This window comes from Henckelia pumila, unplaced genomic scaffold (genome assembly GCF_033568475.1).
Source record: "Henckelia pumila isolate YLH828 unplaced genomic scaffold, ASM3356847v2 CTG_429, whole genome shotgun sequence".
NCBI classification, from domain to species: domain Eukaryota; kingdom Viridiplantae; phylum Streptophyta; class Magnoliopsida; order Lamiales; family Gesneriaceae; genus Henckelia; species Henckelia pumila.
The window spans coordinates 1050687-1067283 of record NW_027331826.1 but is presented as its reverse complement, the minus strand read 5'-3'; the positions used below and the strand labels follow the sequence as shown (position 1 = coordinate 1067283).

The following is a 16597-nucleotide window of genomic DNA, read 5'->3' as shown; positions in this document are numbered from 1 at the left end:
TATATATATTTCTATAATAATATTTATTTTTCTTTTTCAATGGCAGAGTAAGGAGTCAAAAACTCCTGACACGCATTAGTTTTTATTTATCATTTTATCACAATAGATTAGATTTTAATATTTCGTATATATTTAAATTGCAAACTACTAAGAAAATGAAGTCTTTTTGTATAGATGTTTATTTATTATTCTTTTTATCAATTTAATAAAAAATATATAATTGATGGGATATAAGTTATAAATAATATATAATTGTGTGTTTTCAAATACATATTTTTTAAAACTTTTATGAGTATATAATTAAAGTGATATTGATTGAATAAATAATAACATGTATAATTGAGGGAATTAATTTGTAAAAGTGCAATAGTTACTCACATAAATTTTGTGAGTGAGGGGTAAGAATTGAGAAAACAACTTATAAGCTTTTATTGATTATTAAGAAATGGTTGATTACTAGATTAAACCCATTTTGAAAAAAAAAAAAGAAAAAAAAAATGAAAATTGGCTGCAAAGTTGTTTGAAGTTTGATTGTAAAGATGTAGAGTATTAATATCTCTACTATAATTATTAATGTAATAGATTTACCTCATAAAAAATAAAAAAATAAATAAACTTTGAAAAAAAATGTTACATTTTCAAAGTTTATTGGAGGTATTTGATTATGTAAAAACAATTTTGCAGCCAAGCAAAAAAAAAAAAAAAACAAAAAAACAAAAAAACAAAAAAACAAAAAAAATGGGTTTATTCTTTGTAAATCATCCTATCTTATTTTCAATATTAGGTTATTTGATTGTCTGTTTTACTAGCCATTTTCAAAGAGTGTATAATTTTCTTCCAACTCCACGAGTGAAAAACAGCTATATATGAAATACTTTAACCCGAGAGAATATGGAGTTGAGACTTTTACATTAATATTCCTGATGATATACATGTTATGAAAATGATTTCTATTATCCTTTTAATTATATTATTCTCAAAGTTTTTAGAAAATATTTATGTAAAAAAAAAAAAAATTATATATATTTACTATTTTGATATTGTGTGAAATATATATGTATAGCCCATCCAATTACATATTAATATATTGGTTGATAATGAGATTTATAAATAAACATATGATCTCCTCACAAGTGTGTTTTTAAAATTTTAAAGTTTGTAAATTTGAATATATATATTAAGGAATAAAAATCTAACTTGTGATTTTATGATATTTTATGATATTTTATGATATTTTATTACTAAGGGACTAGTAATTAGCCGGTTTGGGGGTGTGATGAAACTTAAAATTTGTAATTATTTATATGTTAAAAAGTGTGTTTTAAAATTTAAGTTTAATTAAAATTATGAAGTTGTATTATTTTAGTGTTATGTGTTTACATTTAAATGTTTTACTAAAATGTTGTATTTTACGGTTTGCGCAGGTTTGGTAAAAATAAAATTACTCAAGCTACAGTGGTCATAATGGAGTAATCTCAAAACCTGTAGAATCACAAAAGAGGCATCTTCAACTTTGTAGAAGACAAGAAATTCCAAAAACTTCATTAAAATGATCAAAATAATAAAACATCAAAATGGAGATAGATTTACTTTTACTATGACCAGCTTGGAGTAAAAATATCATAAGTATTTCATATTTTATCCAAAAGGGGTGAATGAGTTGTCCAAACACATCTACACAAAATATCCTACGTGTTCTATGTTGAAAAGAAAGGCTGAATCGGTGGTCTAAGGCATCAAACATGCCAATTAAAGTTGGGTCATGGTATTGACATTCAAGGAGACAAGCACCCACCAACTTTACTATTTCACATTTAATGAGCCTTGGACTCTTCCTCTCATTTGGCCTATAAATAGATGTGTTGTATAAGCTTTGTAGTGTGCAAGAGTGTAGAGAATTCTTCATTTGTAAAATAAATATTGTGTGTGTGAGAATAAAAGTTTGAGTGTGCAAGTTTCTCAAGTTCAAGTATGAAATTTCTTTTATCTTTATTCTTGAGTTTCATGTTCATGGAAAGCTAAATCTTTTTATGTCAAGGTGAAAAGGTTTCATTGTTGGTCAAGTAAGATTGTCTATATTTTGTATATTCTTTTCTTTTCTATTTTTATTTTTACTAATTGATCTTTATTTGTAGGTATAATTTTGGATGATTTGTTGTTATCTATTTACATCAAATGCTTGGTACCTTGAATGTGGTTACCTTGATTTGTTGTCAAATATGATACAATAAATACTACAATAATTATATACTATAAATATATGTATCTATTTATAATAAAGTCATATATATTATTTAGACGATAGCGTGACACTGTCGGTTGTTCTAAATAATATATTGTGATTTGAACTAACATTTACTTTCTCGCATCTAACTTTTACTTTATCGCAACTAACATTTACTTTTCCGCAACTAACATTTACTTTCTCGCATCTAACTTTTACTTTTCCGCAACTAACATTTACTTTATCGCATCTAACATAAAGTCATATATTTTATTTAGACGATAGCGTGGCTCTGCCGGTTGTTCTAAATAAAATATTGTGATTTGATCTAACATTTACTTTTATGTCAATTTATATTTATGCATTTATATATATATTATGGGTACCATGTATTAAATATCAGTTGATATTAATATAGTGGGAACTATATTATATGATATACTTGTTTAAATATTTAATTGTTCTTTTTATGTTTATATTTATTCATCTATATATATATTATGGGTACCATGTATTAAATATCGGTTAATCTGATATTAATATAGTGGGAACTATATTATATGATATACTTGTTTAAATATTTCATTGTTCTTTTATGTTTATTTTTATTTTAGTTTCTTTTATTTATTTTTATTAAGCAATCTTAAATAAACCAACAATGAACCTTTGAAACCTTGACAATTTTATAATTTGTGTATTTGAAGTTTTATAATAATATTTTCATCTATAATATATTATTGCTAAAATTAAACTTACAACATCCTCTCCGTGGATCGATCTCGTACTCACGAGTATATTACTTGCAGACAACCTACACTTGGGTGAATTACAATTTAAGTTGTAGCACGGCCAAGCAAAGAAATCGGTCGACGAAATAGAGCAAGGTGGAGGTGTGCGGCGTGAGTGAGTGATGGCGGAGAGAGATCCATCTATACGGAAGAGATGACCAGAGATGTAGCGGTGTGGCTGCTGATTGAGTCCATGTGATTTAAGTTGAATTGAATTATAGAGATTGTAGAAGGTAAGGGTTTGGGGGTTTAGGGATTTAGAAAAATAGTGAGGGAAATGAGAGAGAGAAGAGGGGAATCACGATTTTAATTCATGGAACAGAACTCTCGCTCGATCGGTAGAGTTTGACCGATCGAGCGAGCTAAAAAAAATTAAAAGAATGAGGGGCAGAGAATTTCTCGCTCGATCGATAGAGTTTGACCAATCAAGTGAGCTAAACATAACAAAAAAACTTTTCCAGAGTATTTCTCGCTCGATCGGTAGAGTTTGACCGATCGAGCGAGACACAAAACCAAAATTTTTTAAAAGGCAGAGAAATTTTCGCTCGATCGGTAGAGTTTGACCGATCGAGCAGACAAGTAAAAAAACTTTTGTACTTTTTTTGAGAATCCGAAATAAAAAAAGCAAAGAACAAAAACTAGAAAATAAAATAAAATAAGGGAAAGGAAACAAAGAACACTGGGTTTCCTCCCAGTCAGCGCCAAATTGACAGTTTATAGCTCGACCGTATGCTGTTATTTATTCAATCCCTGGTGGAGCATCAAGTGTTAGATCATGCGCGTCCTCTCCATCATTCGCTTGGACCCCTTCATGATAATGTTTCAATCGTTGTCCATTCACTTTGAATATCTTCGAAGTCTCCAAGCTTTGAATCTCAACTGCACCATGAGGAAACACATTAGTAATAACAAAAGGTCCAATCCATATAGAACGCAACTTACCTGGGAACAACCGAAGTCGTGAGTGATATAGCAGGACTTTTTGACCAACTTCGAACTCCCACTCCCTTCTAGAAATCATCTTATCATAGAAGGCCTTTGTCTTTTCCTTGTAGATTTTTGAACTGGCATATGCATCATTGTGGATCTCTTCTAATTCCTGCAACTGCAACTTTCGATTCTCGCCGCTTTCATCCATCTGCATTTTAAAGTTCTTGATGGCCCAATAAGCTCGGTGCTCTAATTCCACGGGCAGATGGCATGGTTTCCCAAAAATTAACCGGTATGTTGACATGCCAATCGGCGTCTTGAACGCAGTTCTGTAGGCCCACAGAGCATCATCCAATTGCAAGCTTCAGTCCTTCCTTGTCGGATTCACTGTTTTCTCTAAAACAGATTTGATCTCTCTGTTTGAAACTTTGGCTTGGCCATTTGATTGTGGATTATATGCAGTCAAAATCTTGTGAGTCACATGGTATTTCTTCAGCAAACTCGCCACAATTTGGTTGCAGAAGTGAGTCCCTCTATCACTCATAATGGCTCTTGGAATCCCAAATCTAGAGAAAATATTATGCTTGATAAACTTTGCAATTACTTTAGAATTATCAGTACGGGTGGCCTTAGCTTCCATCCATTTTGAGACATAATCCAAAACAAGTAATATATATATATATATCCAAAGGAACTGGGGAAAGGTCCCATGAAGTCGATGCCCCACACATCAAAAATTTCACAAACTAAAATAGGTTGTTGAGGAAACTCCTTTCGCTGGGATATATTACCTGTCTTCTGTCATTGAGCGGACGACTTACAGAAAACGTAAGCGTCTCAAAATATGGACGGCCAGAAAAATCCCCAGTCTAGCACCTTCCTCGCTATTCTTTTCGCTAAAAAATGACCACCACAAGCATATGAGTGACAAAATGTGAGAATATGGATTACCTCGCTTGCAGGGACACATCTTCGTATGACTTGATCGGCGCAGTGTTTTCATAAGTATGGGTCATGCCACACAAAGTACTTAGCATCGCTTCAGACCTTATCTCTCTGAACTTCGGAAAATTCAGAGGGAAACCCATTAGTAACTAAATAATTTACGATATGTGCATACCAGGATAATGCTGTGCTCGCTGAAAATAGTTGTTCATCAGGAAATTCTTCTCGCAAGCTCATCTCCTCATCAATATGAACCAGACGGCTCAAGTGGTCAGCTACTCGATTTTTTGTTCCTCTTTTATCTTTGATTTCCATATTAAATTCGCTCAAGAGTAGTATCCATCTTATCAATCTTGGCCTCGCCTCCTTCTTCACCATCAGAAATCGAAGATCAGCATGACCAGAATAAACAAAAACTTTAGCACCAAGTAAATAAGAACGAAATTTTTCTAAAGCAAAGACTACAGCCAAGAGCTCCTTCTCAATGGTGGAATAATTCCGTTGGCCATCGTTCAGAATACGCGAGGCGTAGTAGATGACATGCGATGCTTTCCCAACTTTCTGTCCCAATACCGCTCCTACGGCATAGTCACTGGCATCACACATGATTTCAAATGGTTTGCTCTAGTCCGATGGTTGGATGATTGGTGCTGAAGTCAATGAGTCCTTAAGTTTGTCAAACGACGTTTTGCATGGCTCATCAACTCAAACGGGACATCTTTCTGCAACAGTTTGCACATGGGAGATGCAATCTTGGCGAAGTCCTGAATATATCTCCTATAAAAACCTGCATGTCCTAGAAAAGAGCGCACTTCCCACACACAAGTGGGATAAGGTAAAGACTGAATAATATAAATTTTTTCTTTGTCTACTTCAATCCAATTAGATGAGACAAAATGACCCAAAACAATAACTTGCCCAACCATAAAATGACATTTTTCAGAATTTAAAACTAGGTTGGTTTTGACACACCGCTTTAGGACAAAAGCAAGGTTAGACAGACATTTTTCGAATGAATCACCATAGATAGTAAAATAATCTATAAATACCTCTAAGATGTGCTCAATAAAATCATAAAAAATACTAACCATACACCGTTGGAATGTGGTCGTGCATTGCAGAGTCCAAATGGCATACGCCGATACGCGAAGGTGCCGAACGAGCAAGTGAATGTCGTCTTCTCCTAATCCTCTGGTGCAATTGCAATCTGAAAATAACCAGAACATCCTTCAAGAAAACAATAATAATAATGACATGCTAATCTTTCAATCATTTGATCAATAAAGGGCAAAGAAAAATTGTCCTTTCGGGTTCCAGCATTTAATTTTCTATAAAATAGTAATCCCGGTTTTCTTGGGAACCACTTGGCAGGACTGACCCACTGAGTGACAGAAATTGGGTAAATTACTCCAACTTCAAAGAGTTTGAGAATTTCAGCCTCCACCACATCCATCATGGGTGGGTTCAACTTTATTTGCGGCTGACGCAAGGGGTTTGCTCCTTCATCCATCAAGATCCTATGCATGCATGTAGAAGGGCTGATTCCCTTGATATCTGCTATGGTCCACCCAATAGCAGTCTTGTGCTCATTTAGAACCGCGACGAGTTTCTCTTCCTGTTCAGCCTCCAAACTGTTGGAGATGATAACTGGAAATGTTTCTCCTTCTCCAAGGAAAACATACTTAAGATGTTTGGGCAACATTTTCAGTTCATTAACTTGTGCCTTCAAAACAGATGGAAGACGTCGAGTATTAGAAATTGGTAAAGAGAGATAAGCAAGATTACCTGATTGAGGTACAGGGGCACTGTTCAGAGTGTTCACAATTTCTTTCACTTCTCCATTGTAACAAATCCCATCATCATCATCCTGCTGACTTGGTGATGTAATAGCCACCTCTAGCTCATCTTTTCCTGCATGCTCACAATGCTCTTGTGCCAAATAATCCACAATGTCAACAGAATAAACACAATCATCATTGTTAGGAAATTTTATGGCATCATAGATATTAAACTTTACAACCTCACCATCAAATTCCATGGTAAGTGTGCCACTGTGAACATCAATTTTAGTCATCGACGTTTTTAGAAATGGTCTACCTAACAGAATTGGACTATTGTTATCACCATTTTCCATGTCGATCACATAAAAATCAGCAGGGAACACAAAATTTTTTACTTGCACTAAAACATCTTCCACTACTCCCCTAGGGTATGCATTAAACCTATCAGCTAATTGTATGACAATTCCAGTTTTATTCAAAGGACCAAGTTTCAAGGACGCATAAATAAAATATGGCATAACATTGATCGATGCTCCTAGATCTAACATGTCCTTTTCTAGTATAACATTCCCTATAGTGCATGTGATAGAAAACATACATGGGTCTTTGCACTTTGCAGGAAATTTCCTTTGAATCACCGCAGACACATTTCACCCAACTCCACTTTCTGAAAACCCTTCAATGTTTACTTCCTTTTTGCTGTGCACAATTCCTTCAAAAACTTTGCATATCGAGGTACCTGCTTAATAGCATCTAGCAATGGAAAGTTTACCTCACATCTACGAAAAGTTTCATAGAGTTCCTTAATCCCTTCATCTTTTCTAGATTCCTTAAGTTCTAAGGAAAAAGGGGCAACATGCTTATATTCAGAGAGAGGTGGAAACTTACCTTGTGGCGCTTCTTCCTGTGATGCTTCTTTATCATCAAATTTTGGCTCTTCATTTTTCTCATTCTTGGACGAAGCATCAACTTCCTTTTCCTTGACTTTCAATTCCTTCCCATTCCTTAAAGTGATGGCACTTGAGTTTTCTTTTGGGTTCAAATTGTTTGAGATAGTAAAGCATTGGAATGTTGTGCTTCCAACTTGTTGATTGCAGTGGCTAGCTGTCCCATCTCGTTATTCAAGTTTTGGACACTTTCTCGGGTTTCTTGTAGGAAAGTCAAAGTATTATTTGCAAGTTCCTTAACTATATTTTCAAGAAACTTACCTGGCGCTGGAATCTAAGGACGCTGCTGTTGTGGAGGATACGGTGGCCTCTTAGCTTGATTATGTGGTTGTGCCTGAGGTCCAGGTTGATTCGCTTAGGGATTTCTGTATCTAAGATTTGGATGATCCTTTCAGTCTGGATTGTATGTGTGGGAATATGGATCATACTTCCGCTATGGTGGTCCAGGAAATCCGCTAGTAGCATTCACCTGTTCCACTGAATCCTCTTGAAGTGTGGGACACATGTCAGTAGAATGTCCCACTGCAGCTCAAATACCACAATCCTTTGCAGTTTCTCCATTCCATACAGCCATTTGACGTACAAGAGACGTCAGTTCAACCAATTGTTCTCAAGAGAAGAGACATTTACCTCATTACTATTCTTAGGTGCATGATCTAACATGCTCCTGTCATGTGGTAACAAACCTTCATAACAATATTGAATTAACAAGTTTTCTCTTATCTGATGTTGCGGACAACTAGCACAGATTTTTGAACCGCTCCCAGTATTCATGAAGTGATTACCCTATATATTTCTTGATTCCATATATTTCCTTTCTGATATTTGCTGCTCTAGAAGCTGGGAAATATTTCTCCAGAAAAATCCTCTTCATTTCAGTCCAAGTTGCGATGGATGTAGAGGGTAAATAGTACAGCCAATCCTTTGCAGCACTTTTCAAAGAGAAAGTAAAGGCTCTCAGTTGGATTTGCTCCTCTGTCACTGTAAGGCCCGAGATTATTTAATTTTAATCCGAGAATATTTCATTTGGGAATATTTAGAGTTTAGCCCAAATTAAATATTCTCGGATTAAAATTAAATAATCCCGGGCCTTACAGTCACTCCATGAGGTTTCATACTCGTGAATACCACATGAAATTCCATCAAGTGCTTATGAGGATCCTCACCTGTGAGACCATGAAGAGAAGGTAGTTAGTGAATTAGTCCAGATTTAAGCTCAAATGTAGCATTATTTTCTAAAGTAGGAAAAGTAATGCATAAATGCTGTTGATTTAGTTCAGGAGTGCAAAATTGTCTCAGGCTCAGATTTGTGTTTTCAGCCATCTCTTTCTCAGGAATTTCAGTCTAAATTTCGTCCTCTTCTTGTCTTCTACGAGCTTCTCTCCTTTGCCTATGCAAAGTTCTATCAATCTCCGGGTCGTATGAAAATTCTTCCTCAGAAGAGTCACCTTAAAGAATGAACACCGGAGAAGTATTAGAAACAAAGAAAATAAAAGAAAATGAGATTAAACAAAAATAAAAATAAAAAGAACACAATAAATTAAACATCATTCACCGACAACGGCGCCAAAATTTGGTAACGCTCAGTCGTGTCGCGTCCAAATTACCCAACTCAAATCAGATAAATAAATTTTGTAGTATTGCAAGTAGATATCATTTCCACGAGAAAAGTGAAATTTATCGTGTTTTTAAAAATTACTAAAATAAAATAAAGGGGGCTTGAAATTTGGAATTAACTACTAAAAAGTAAAAGAAATTAAAACTAAATTTGATCACTAACATGCAAGATTAAAACTTATAGCAAAGAAATCAACTAAAAACAAGCCTTGGTATCGGTCGACTACTCCCTTGAAATTATTCATTCGATTATCGATTATCTAAAAAATAATTAATCCTAATTGAATATTCATAATTGGAAATTTAACTCCTATTTCACCTTAATCTTAGTTAACAAGACACAAATGTCCTACATTAACCCTTACCAATGAATCAACCCAATACAAGCGATTAGATTTAAACTCAAGGCAGCATGCAAACTAGTAAAACTGATGAATCTAGACAACACATACACAAGCGGATGTATTTAATCTAGTCAATTGTTGTTCCTACAAATTAATAAACTCACAATCGGACGATTATTAATCGCACCTGCTTCACAAATTAGGTGATTCAAAAAATTACGGATTTGAATTCTAATTTAGCAGTAGATTGTATAGCAAATTCATAGGATGATCAGTCCAAAAATCTCACATACAAGAATGAAATAATCCAGAACAACTTTTGATACTCAATAATAATTAAACATTGAAAATTCGAATCTCACAACAAATAAAATCAAGAGCTTGTCTTCCTCAACCAAGTTCTAGAAACTAGACACAACGATTCATGAAAAATGAAAAGAAAAATTAAAATAAGAGAAGAAATCTAAGAAAAGTTGGAATAAAACCTAGCCTCCAATGAATACTTGGTGTTCTATCTCCAAAAAGTCTAATAATAAAATCAGAAAAAAGGAATAAAGACCTAATAAAAGACTAAAATCCTTAAAAATAGAGTTTTCAAAATTACAAATTCCTTCCCGAATTGCGCGGCTCGCTCGATCGGTAAAAGTTGACGGATCGATAGAGCAAATCTCTGTTCAAATTTCCGCAATTTTTCTTCCTGCCGCTCGATCGGTTGAAGTTGGCGGATCGAGCGGCCAAATCTCTGTTCTTAATTCTTCCTTGCTTTGACTCCCTCGCTCGATCCGTAGAGTTTGACGGATGGAGCGACCAAAGTTCTACCCAGATGTTCTTCAAAATGCCACATCCTACAAAATAAATCGGGGAACATGTAATGTATAAACAATATATGAAATACAAACAAAATTCCTAATTAAAGCATCTAAATGCATGCAAAACCATGATAAAATGAAAGTAAAATATGCAACCCAAACACGACTATCAATTTCCATCCCACAGAAAAATCATGGGCCCTAACTTTGAAAACAACAGACGATATTTAGCGCTATCCTTCGACTCAATATCCCTTGCCTCGTTCATTCGAAATGAATGCCAAGGCTCGTCAGGTTCGAATTTAAATCTAATCCTAAGGATCTCCATTATCTCTGCACACGCTCCTGATTATATCCCTCGCCAAGACTGTGCAATAATTTAAGACTGAAGTAGCTTACCTCGATAACCCACCTGGACAACCATCAAGGCTTCAAGGGTATAGGCCATGCTTCCCTCACACCTCAAATAGTCCTGTATAATCCTTAGCATCTGATATAATCCATTACTGACGAAGTCAATCATCATGGAGCAATTCTCCTATTCGAGTCGAAGTCTCGTAACAACATCCCATCCAGGATATTTGGATAACTCCTGTCACAAGGAAATCCTAATCATAACCCTGATGACAATCCCTAGCCATTGCTGGTAGAAATCCGTCTACCTACTAGATCGATCCATCTAGCAGTACCTCATAGGTCAAAACCTATCTTTTCACAATACACACTCGTCAAGAAAATCCCTCCAAGACTGTTCCTCACAGCATAAAACCCAAACCAATATCCCTGACACACTATATGATATCTAACCATTGATATCAATCCTGATATCTACTCCAAGGTCATACCTCGTCGTGACTGTTATCAAAACTCTAGACTGAGTAGCCTTCCCACCGCCATCTCCTGATGCACAAAGGCTCCCAGGTACATCGACATAGGGTCACGCCTCCTCACATCAAATCATGTTCATAGTCCACAACTCTCGTCATATACTGGACCTGGCATCCTGATGAAAACCCATCATCACGAAGTCTCATCCTACGAAGGTCATCAGACTACTGTTCTAAGGAAACAACCTAGAACAAAACTCATGTCCACTGATGAATTAACTCATTGCTGGCACTAACTTAGTCAACTAACTAACTAGGTTAATCTTAGGAAAATGCCTAGACTAACCATAAGTCAAGCGGTTACAATCGGCCCACTCAAAACCTATGAGTTACAATAGTTGAACACTAATCAATTAATATCATGCCAAACTTAGCAAAATCACTGTAGTCGGACACAAATCCACAAATCGCTGGACAAATCTCAAATAATGCATGTATCATTGTTTCAAGTTTATGTACAATTTATTTATTACAATCCCATGTAATACAATTACAGTATTCAAAATACAATGAAAATGTACAACCATTAACTTGAATGATACAACAAATTTCTGATTATTTATTACAATGAAAATACTGTTTACAATTTCAAGAATACATTATTTAAAATCATTGTACTAGTCTTCGTTGCTTGAGCATGAAGCTTCTAATAGACACACGCATCAATGCAAGCATACTCCTGCCCAAATCTCTCGGTATCTCATCCTGCCAAGACTTTCGAAGAAATTAACTCTAGCTCGCTAACCAGCTATGCTCTACATCAGTGCATGTCAGCCGACCTCTTCTGCTCACGATCTACCATCAGCGTTCTTCTTGAATTTATTTCATGATTTTGAACATGAAATTTCCCGTGTGCTTACCGAACGCATCGATACAAGCATACAGATAAAATCATGTCCTACATGAATTTAATGACCTTATGCTTACAACCAGTCACGCCTTAGCCACTTGAGGTATTCCCTGGTGAAGGTCTATCTAACAATCTCTCTAACTACGATCGGAGAATCTTCAGAGTAGTGTCATCATGGTAAGGATGGTACAGATGCAAGCATCAAGTGCGTCCCAACCAATACTCTGCCACTACTTTTGACATCCGGTACTCGATGCAAAACTAGGATCCACGTGAGTAGAAATCTCGAGAGCTCGGACACGATCCATCGCTCCTGTCCGCACTTGTTGGAATCCCATAAGCTAGATCTTAAAATGTAGTGACCCTTACCCGGATCACCTACTAAACAGAACTTAGGCATGAAATTAACTTAAATAAACAGATATCAGAATAAAACTGCGGAATCCATAAACAAAATATACAATCCCAAAATAAAGGAATCTGTAATTTATCCAATAATATACAACCAAATCGAATAGCTGTATAAACCCAAACAACAGTAATAAAACCTAAGCGAAGCTCCAGCTGGCCAACCACTGACTAGCCCCTCCTGGATCCACCCTCCTCGTCCAATCGCAAACCTGCCCCATGGAATAGGGTGTCTAGAAACACAGAGTACGAGACGTGAGCATAAAACGCTCAGTGCGAGAGTATGAGTATACATGCATGCAAAGTGAACTCCCTATAGACTCGAGGTCAAGGATCATATAACAGAGACAGACCGGGCCCTGGTATGTAGCACGCTGTGCCGTCGCTTCAGGAGGTGGCTCCCATACCGATATAATCGTGGATACGCCGGACCCAAATCGATGGAAGTCCATCCACTAACAGGATAGGGTACAACCCTACTAACAGACATCTCGAAAGAGATACAGCAAGATGCAAATGAATGCAGCATAATATCATGGCATATAAATCATGCAGTCACATAATACATGCATACTCAGTCAGGATATCTCGAGCAGTACTTTCGTACCTCAAAAACAGAGCAAGCTCTACCAACTCTAGGTCCACGCCTATAGTCTGCTCTACACTGCCAAATGATACTACTATCATTAAAGTGCTCTAAATGCCTTAACTAAGCTATTGAATACCCCTAAATATTTATAGGAAGCAAAAGTTATACCTTCGTCCGTCGTTAGCCCTTTGATGTCGATGCCTCCAGAACTTGGGCACAACTCCGCTACGACTACCGAACGCCTCGCCGACCTTCGGACCAAGCCTAAGAAGACTAAAACAGCTCCAAAAGGACTAGAAAGGAAAGGAGAACTCGGAATTGGCAAATGAAAGTAAAGCCTCGGCCTTCTATTTATAGACAACGATCGGAACTTCTGATCCTTGATCGGAACGTCCGAACCTCGATCGGAACGTCCGATCCTGCCATCGGAGCTTCCGAAGATCCTGATCTGCCACATGTCAAAATATCACTTGTTGACTTCGGATAGGGGTGATCGGAGCTTCCGGTCCTGATCGGAGCTTCCGATCTTGCCACACGTCATGCCTGACGTAATATCGATCGGAGCTTCCGATCCTGTTCGGAGCTTCCGATCCTGATCGGAGCTTCCGAACTCACCTTCGGAGCTTCCGAACTCTACTCAAGTAATTATGATTAATTTCTTAATTACTGATTTTGGTTACGGGCTACTACATAAAAAATCCTGCCGATAATGATATTCTTTGGGTAACCCAATCACCTCATCATCGTCTTCCATAAGGTCGCAATAATCCTGCAAGGATAACCCAAAGTCTCAATTACTATATCCCAAGTTTCTTTGCATGCTGCTCTGATACCAATAAATGTAGCGACCCATTAAATAAGCACTACCTAATCAGATTTTAGAGCATAATTAAGCACACATTAAATAAATTGCTGCGGAAGACTTAAATAAAAGCAGACCGGCAGAATACAACCTGTTAAATAAACCAATATACAACCCCATAGAATTAGAAATAATCCTAAGGGTAAAGACCTACAGCTAATCCTGCTGTCTTCAAAGGTCACTGGCCTCTCCAAGCTCCTGTGCTCAATCTAGCACCTACACCTGCCCCGTCTAATGGGGTGTCCAGATACACAGAAAAGACTGGACGTGAGCTCTAAGCTCAATACGAAAGCACGGGTAAAACATACAAATATGATGCATGAAAATGACAGGTATCCATATCCGGGATAACTGTATACAAATGCATAGTAATGGCGCCTAGGAAATGAGTGGTACAACCTGAGAATCAAACCCTGCGTACACTGCTCATTCCTACCAGACGTAGACCGTGTCTTATAGATGCCAGTGTGATCTAACCCATCGGTCGTGGGGCACTCGAATCAACCGTCTGAACAGGGCTGAGCGGCCCTACATGGCTCATCTCAAAAGATGGATAGTCACAATATGATATGCACATGCTGCAGATTAATATGGCACACAATGAAACATATAATCATTCAAACCTGCTTGCTATCTCAGTCAGTACTTACGTACCTTATTATAGGCAGTCCTAGCAGTCCCATTCTAGGTTCCAAGCCTATCACCAACTCTACAATTCAAATACTCATGCATCATTTATTAAGATCTAAAAGCCTTAACTAAGCTATTGCATACTTCCGAATAATGTTAGAAATCAAAAGCTATACATGCGTCCGTCGTCAGCCCGCTGATGGCGACTGCCTCAAAACTTGGCCACATCTCCGCTACGACGCCTGGATCGCTATGCCAATTCCGAAATCTCAATTGGATGCCTAGAATTCCCTAGATCTAAGTTATAAGGCTAAGAAATCGAGAGAAAAGAGGAGTTCGGTGCACCTAGAAATGAATCTCGGCTCTTGTATTTATAGACAGAGAACGGAACATCCATTCGGGGTTTGTTGCATCCGTTCCGCGATCGTTGCGTCCGATGTCCCATCATGTTCGTAAGAAATGATGTCACTTTGCTGACATCACGGATGACATCAGATGACCAGAACGTTGCGTCCGATCCACGAACGTTGCTTCCGTTTTTGGCACCCTTCGGGCCATTTCCGATAATTTTGAGTCCATTTCTTAAATCCGTTACTCCATCGGAAATTTTCTTAATCATGTTTTATTAAATCAAAACATGATCACATGATTAATTATCCATTAATCATTAATTTCGGATACGGATTACTACAACATCTGACCCACCTCTCACGAGATGCAGTCGGACATAAATCATGCATGTGCTAAAAAAATAAAACATGATATACAAAGCACATAAAAATGCAACATATAAGATCATATATAATGTCGACTATCTCAGTCAGTACTTACGTACCTCACTAAGGCAGTCCTAGAAGCATCCATCTAGGTTCCAATCCTACCATCCTGAACTATAGTATGCGGATGGCGATAGTTCCGCTACTGCTCTGGAGACTGGCTAGGAATATAAAACTACTACCTACTCCTTACTCTTTAATAAAGATTACCCAAAAGCCCAAAAATGAGCTAACATGGGAGATGAAAGAAAATTCTAAGCGCTGGAAAATGAGCTCCTCGACCCATATTTATAGACACAGATCGGACCGTCCGATCCAGGTTCAGAGCGTCCGATCGTCGCCACGTGTCAATTCGATCGCATGCACAACATACACCTATCCCGCCTACTGTTGGGAATGTCCGATCTTTCTTCGGAGCGTCCGAAGTCCCATCCGTGATGTAAGCAATGACGTCATCTTGCTGACCTCGTCTATGACGTAAGCCTTACTCAGATCGAAACGTCCGATCTTGCTATTGGAGCGTCCAAACCCTTTGGAATGTCGGTTTTTCATTCGGACTGTCCGATCCATGTGACCCTCCGGGCCATTTTCGGACATCCTGTGTAGTGACCCTTACCCGGATCACCTACTAAACAGAACTTTAGGCATGCAATAAACTTAATTAAACAAAAATCAGAATTCAACTGCGGAAACCATAACATTTATACAATCCCAAGAAAAGGAATCTGTAAATGTCCAAAAATATACAACCAAATCGAATAACTGGATAAACCCAAACGCAAACCTGCCCCATGGAATAGGGTGCCCAGAAACACAAAGTATGAGACGTGAGCATAAAATGCTCAGCACGAAAGTATGAGTATACATGCATGCAAAGTGAACTCTCTAGAAACTCGAGGTCAAGGATCAGATAACAGAGATAGACCGGGCCCTGGTATGTAGCACGCTGTGCCATCGCTGCAGGAGGTGGCTCCCATACCAAAATACCAGTGGATATGCCGGACCCAAATCGATGGAAGTCCAACCACTAACAGGATAGGGTAAAACCCTACTATAGACATTTCTAATGAGATAGCTCAATATGAAAATGAATGCAGCATAAATCAATGACCTATAAATCATGCAGTCACATAATACATGCATATTCCATCAGGATATCTCGAACAGTATTTTCGTACCTCAAATACTAGGCAAGTGCTATCAGCTCTTG

General features: G+C 37.3%; 2 protein-coding genes across 2 annotated transcripts; both read right to left on the bottom strand.

Moving 5' to 3' along the window:
* Positions 1-3751: 3751 nt before the first annotated feature.
* On the bottom strand, positions 3752-4156 carry LOC140871173 (uncharacterized). The gene is made up of 2 exons (XM_073273606.1): positions 3955-4156; positions 3752-3891 (listed from the first exon to the last, which is right to left on the bottom strand). Exons 1-2 carry the CDS (start codon positions 4154-4156, stop codon positions 3752-3754), a joined length of 342 nt encoding a protein of 113 aa, XP_073129707.1.
* A 150-nt stretch (positions 4157-4306) lies between these two features.
* On the bottom strand, positions 4307-8189 carry LOC140871172 (uncharacterized). The gene is made up of 8 exons (XM_073273605.1): positions 8153-8189; positions 7557-7697; positions 6605-6984; positions 6252-6502; positions 5976-6094; positions 5063-5465; positions 4764-4838; positions 4307-4508 (listed from the first exon to the last, which is right to left on the bottom strand). Exons 1-8 carry the CDS (start codon positions 8187-8189, stop codon positions 4307-4309), a joined length of 1608 nt encoding a protein of 535 aa, XP_073129706.1.
* Positions 8190-16597: the final 8408 nt, after the last annotated feature.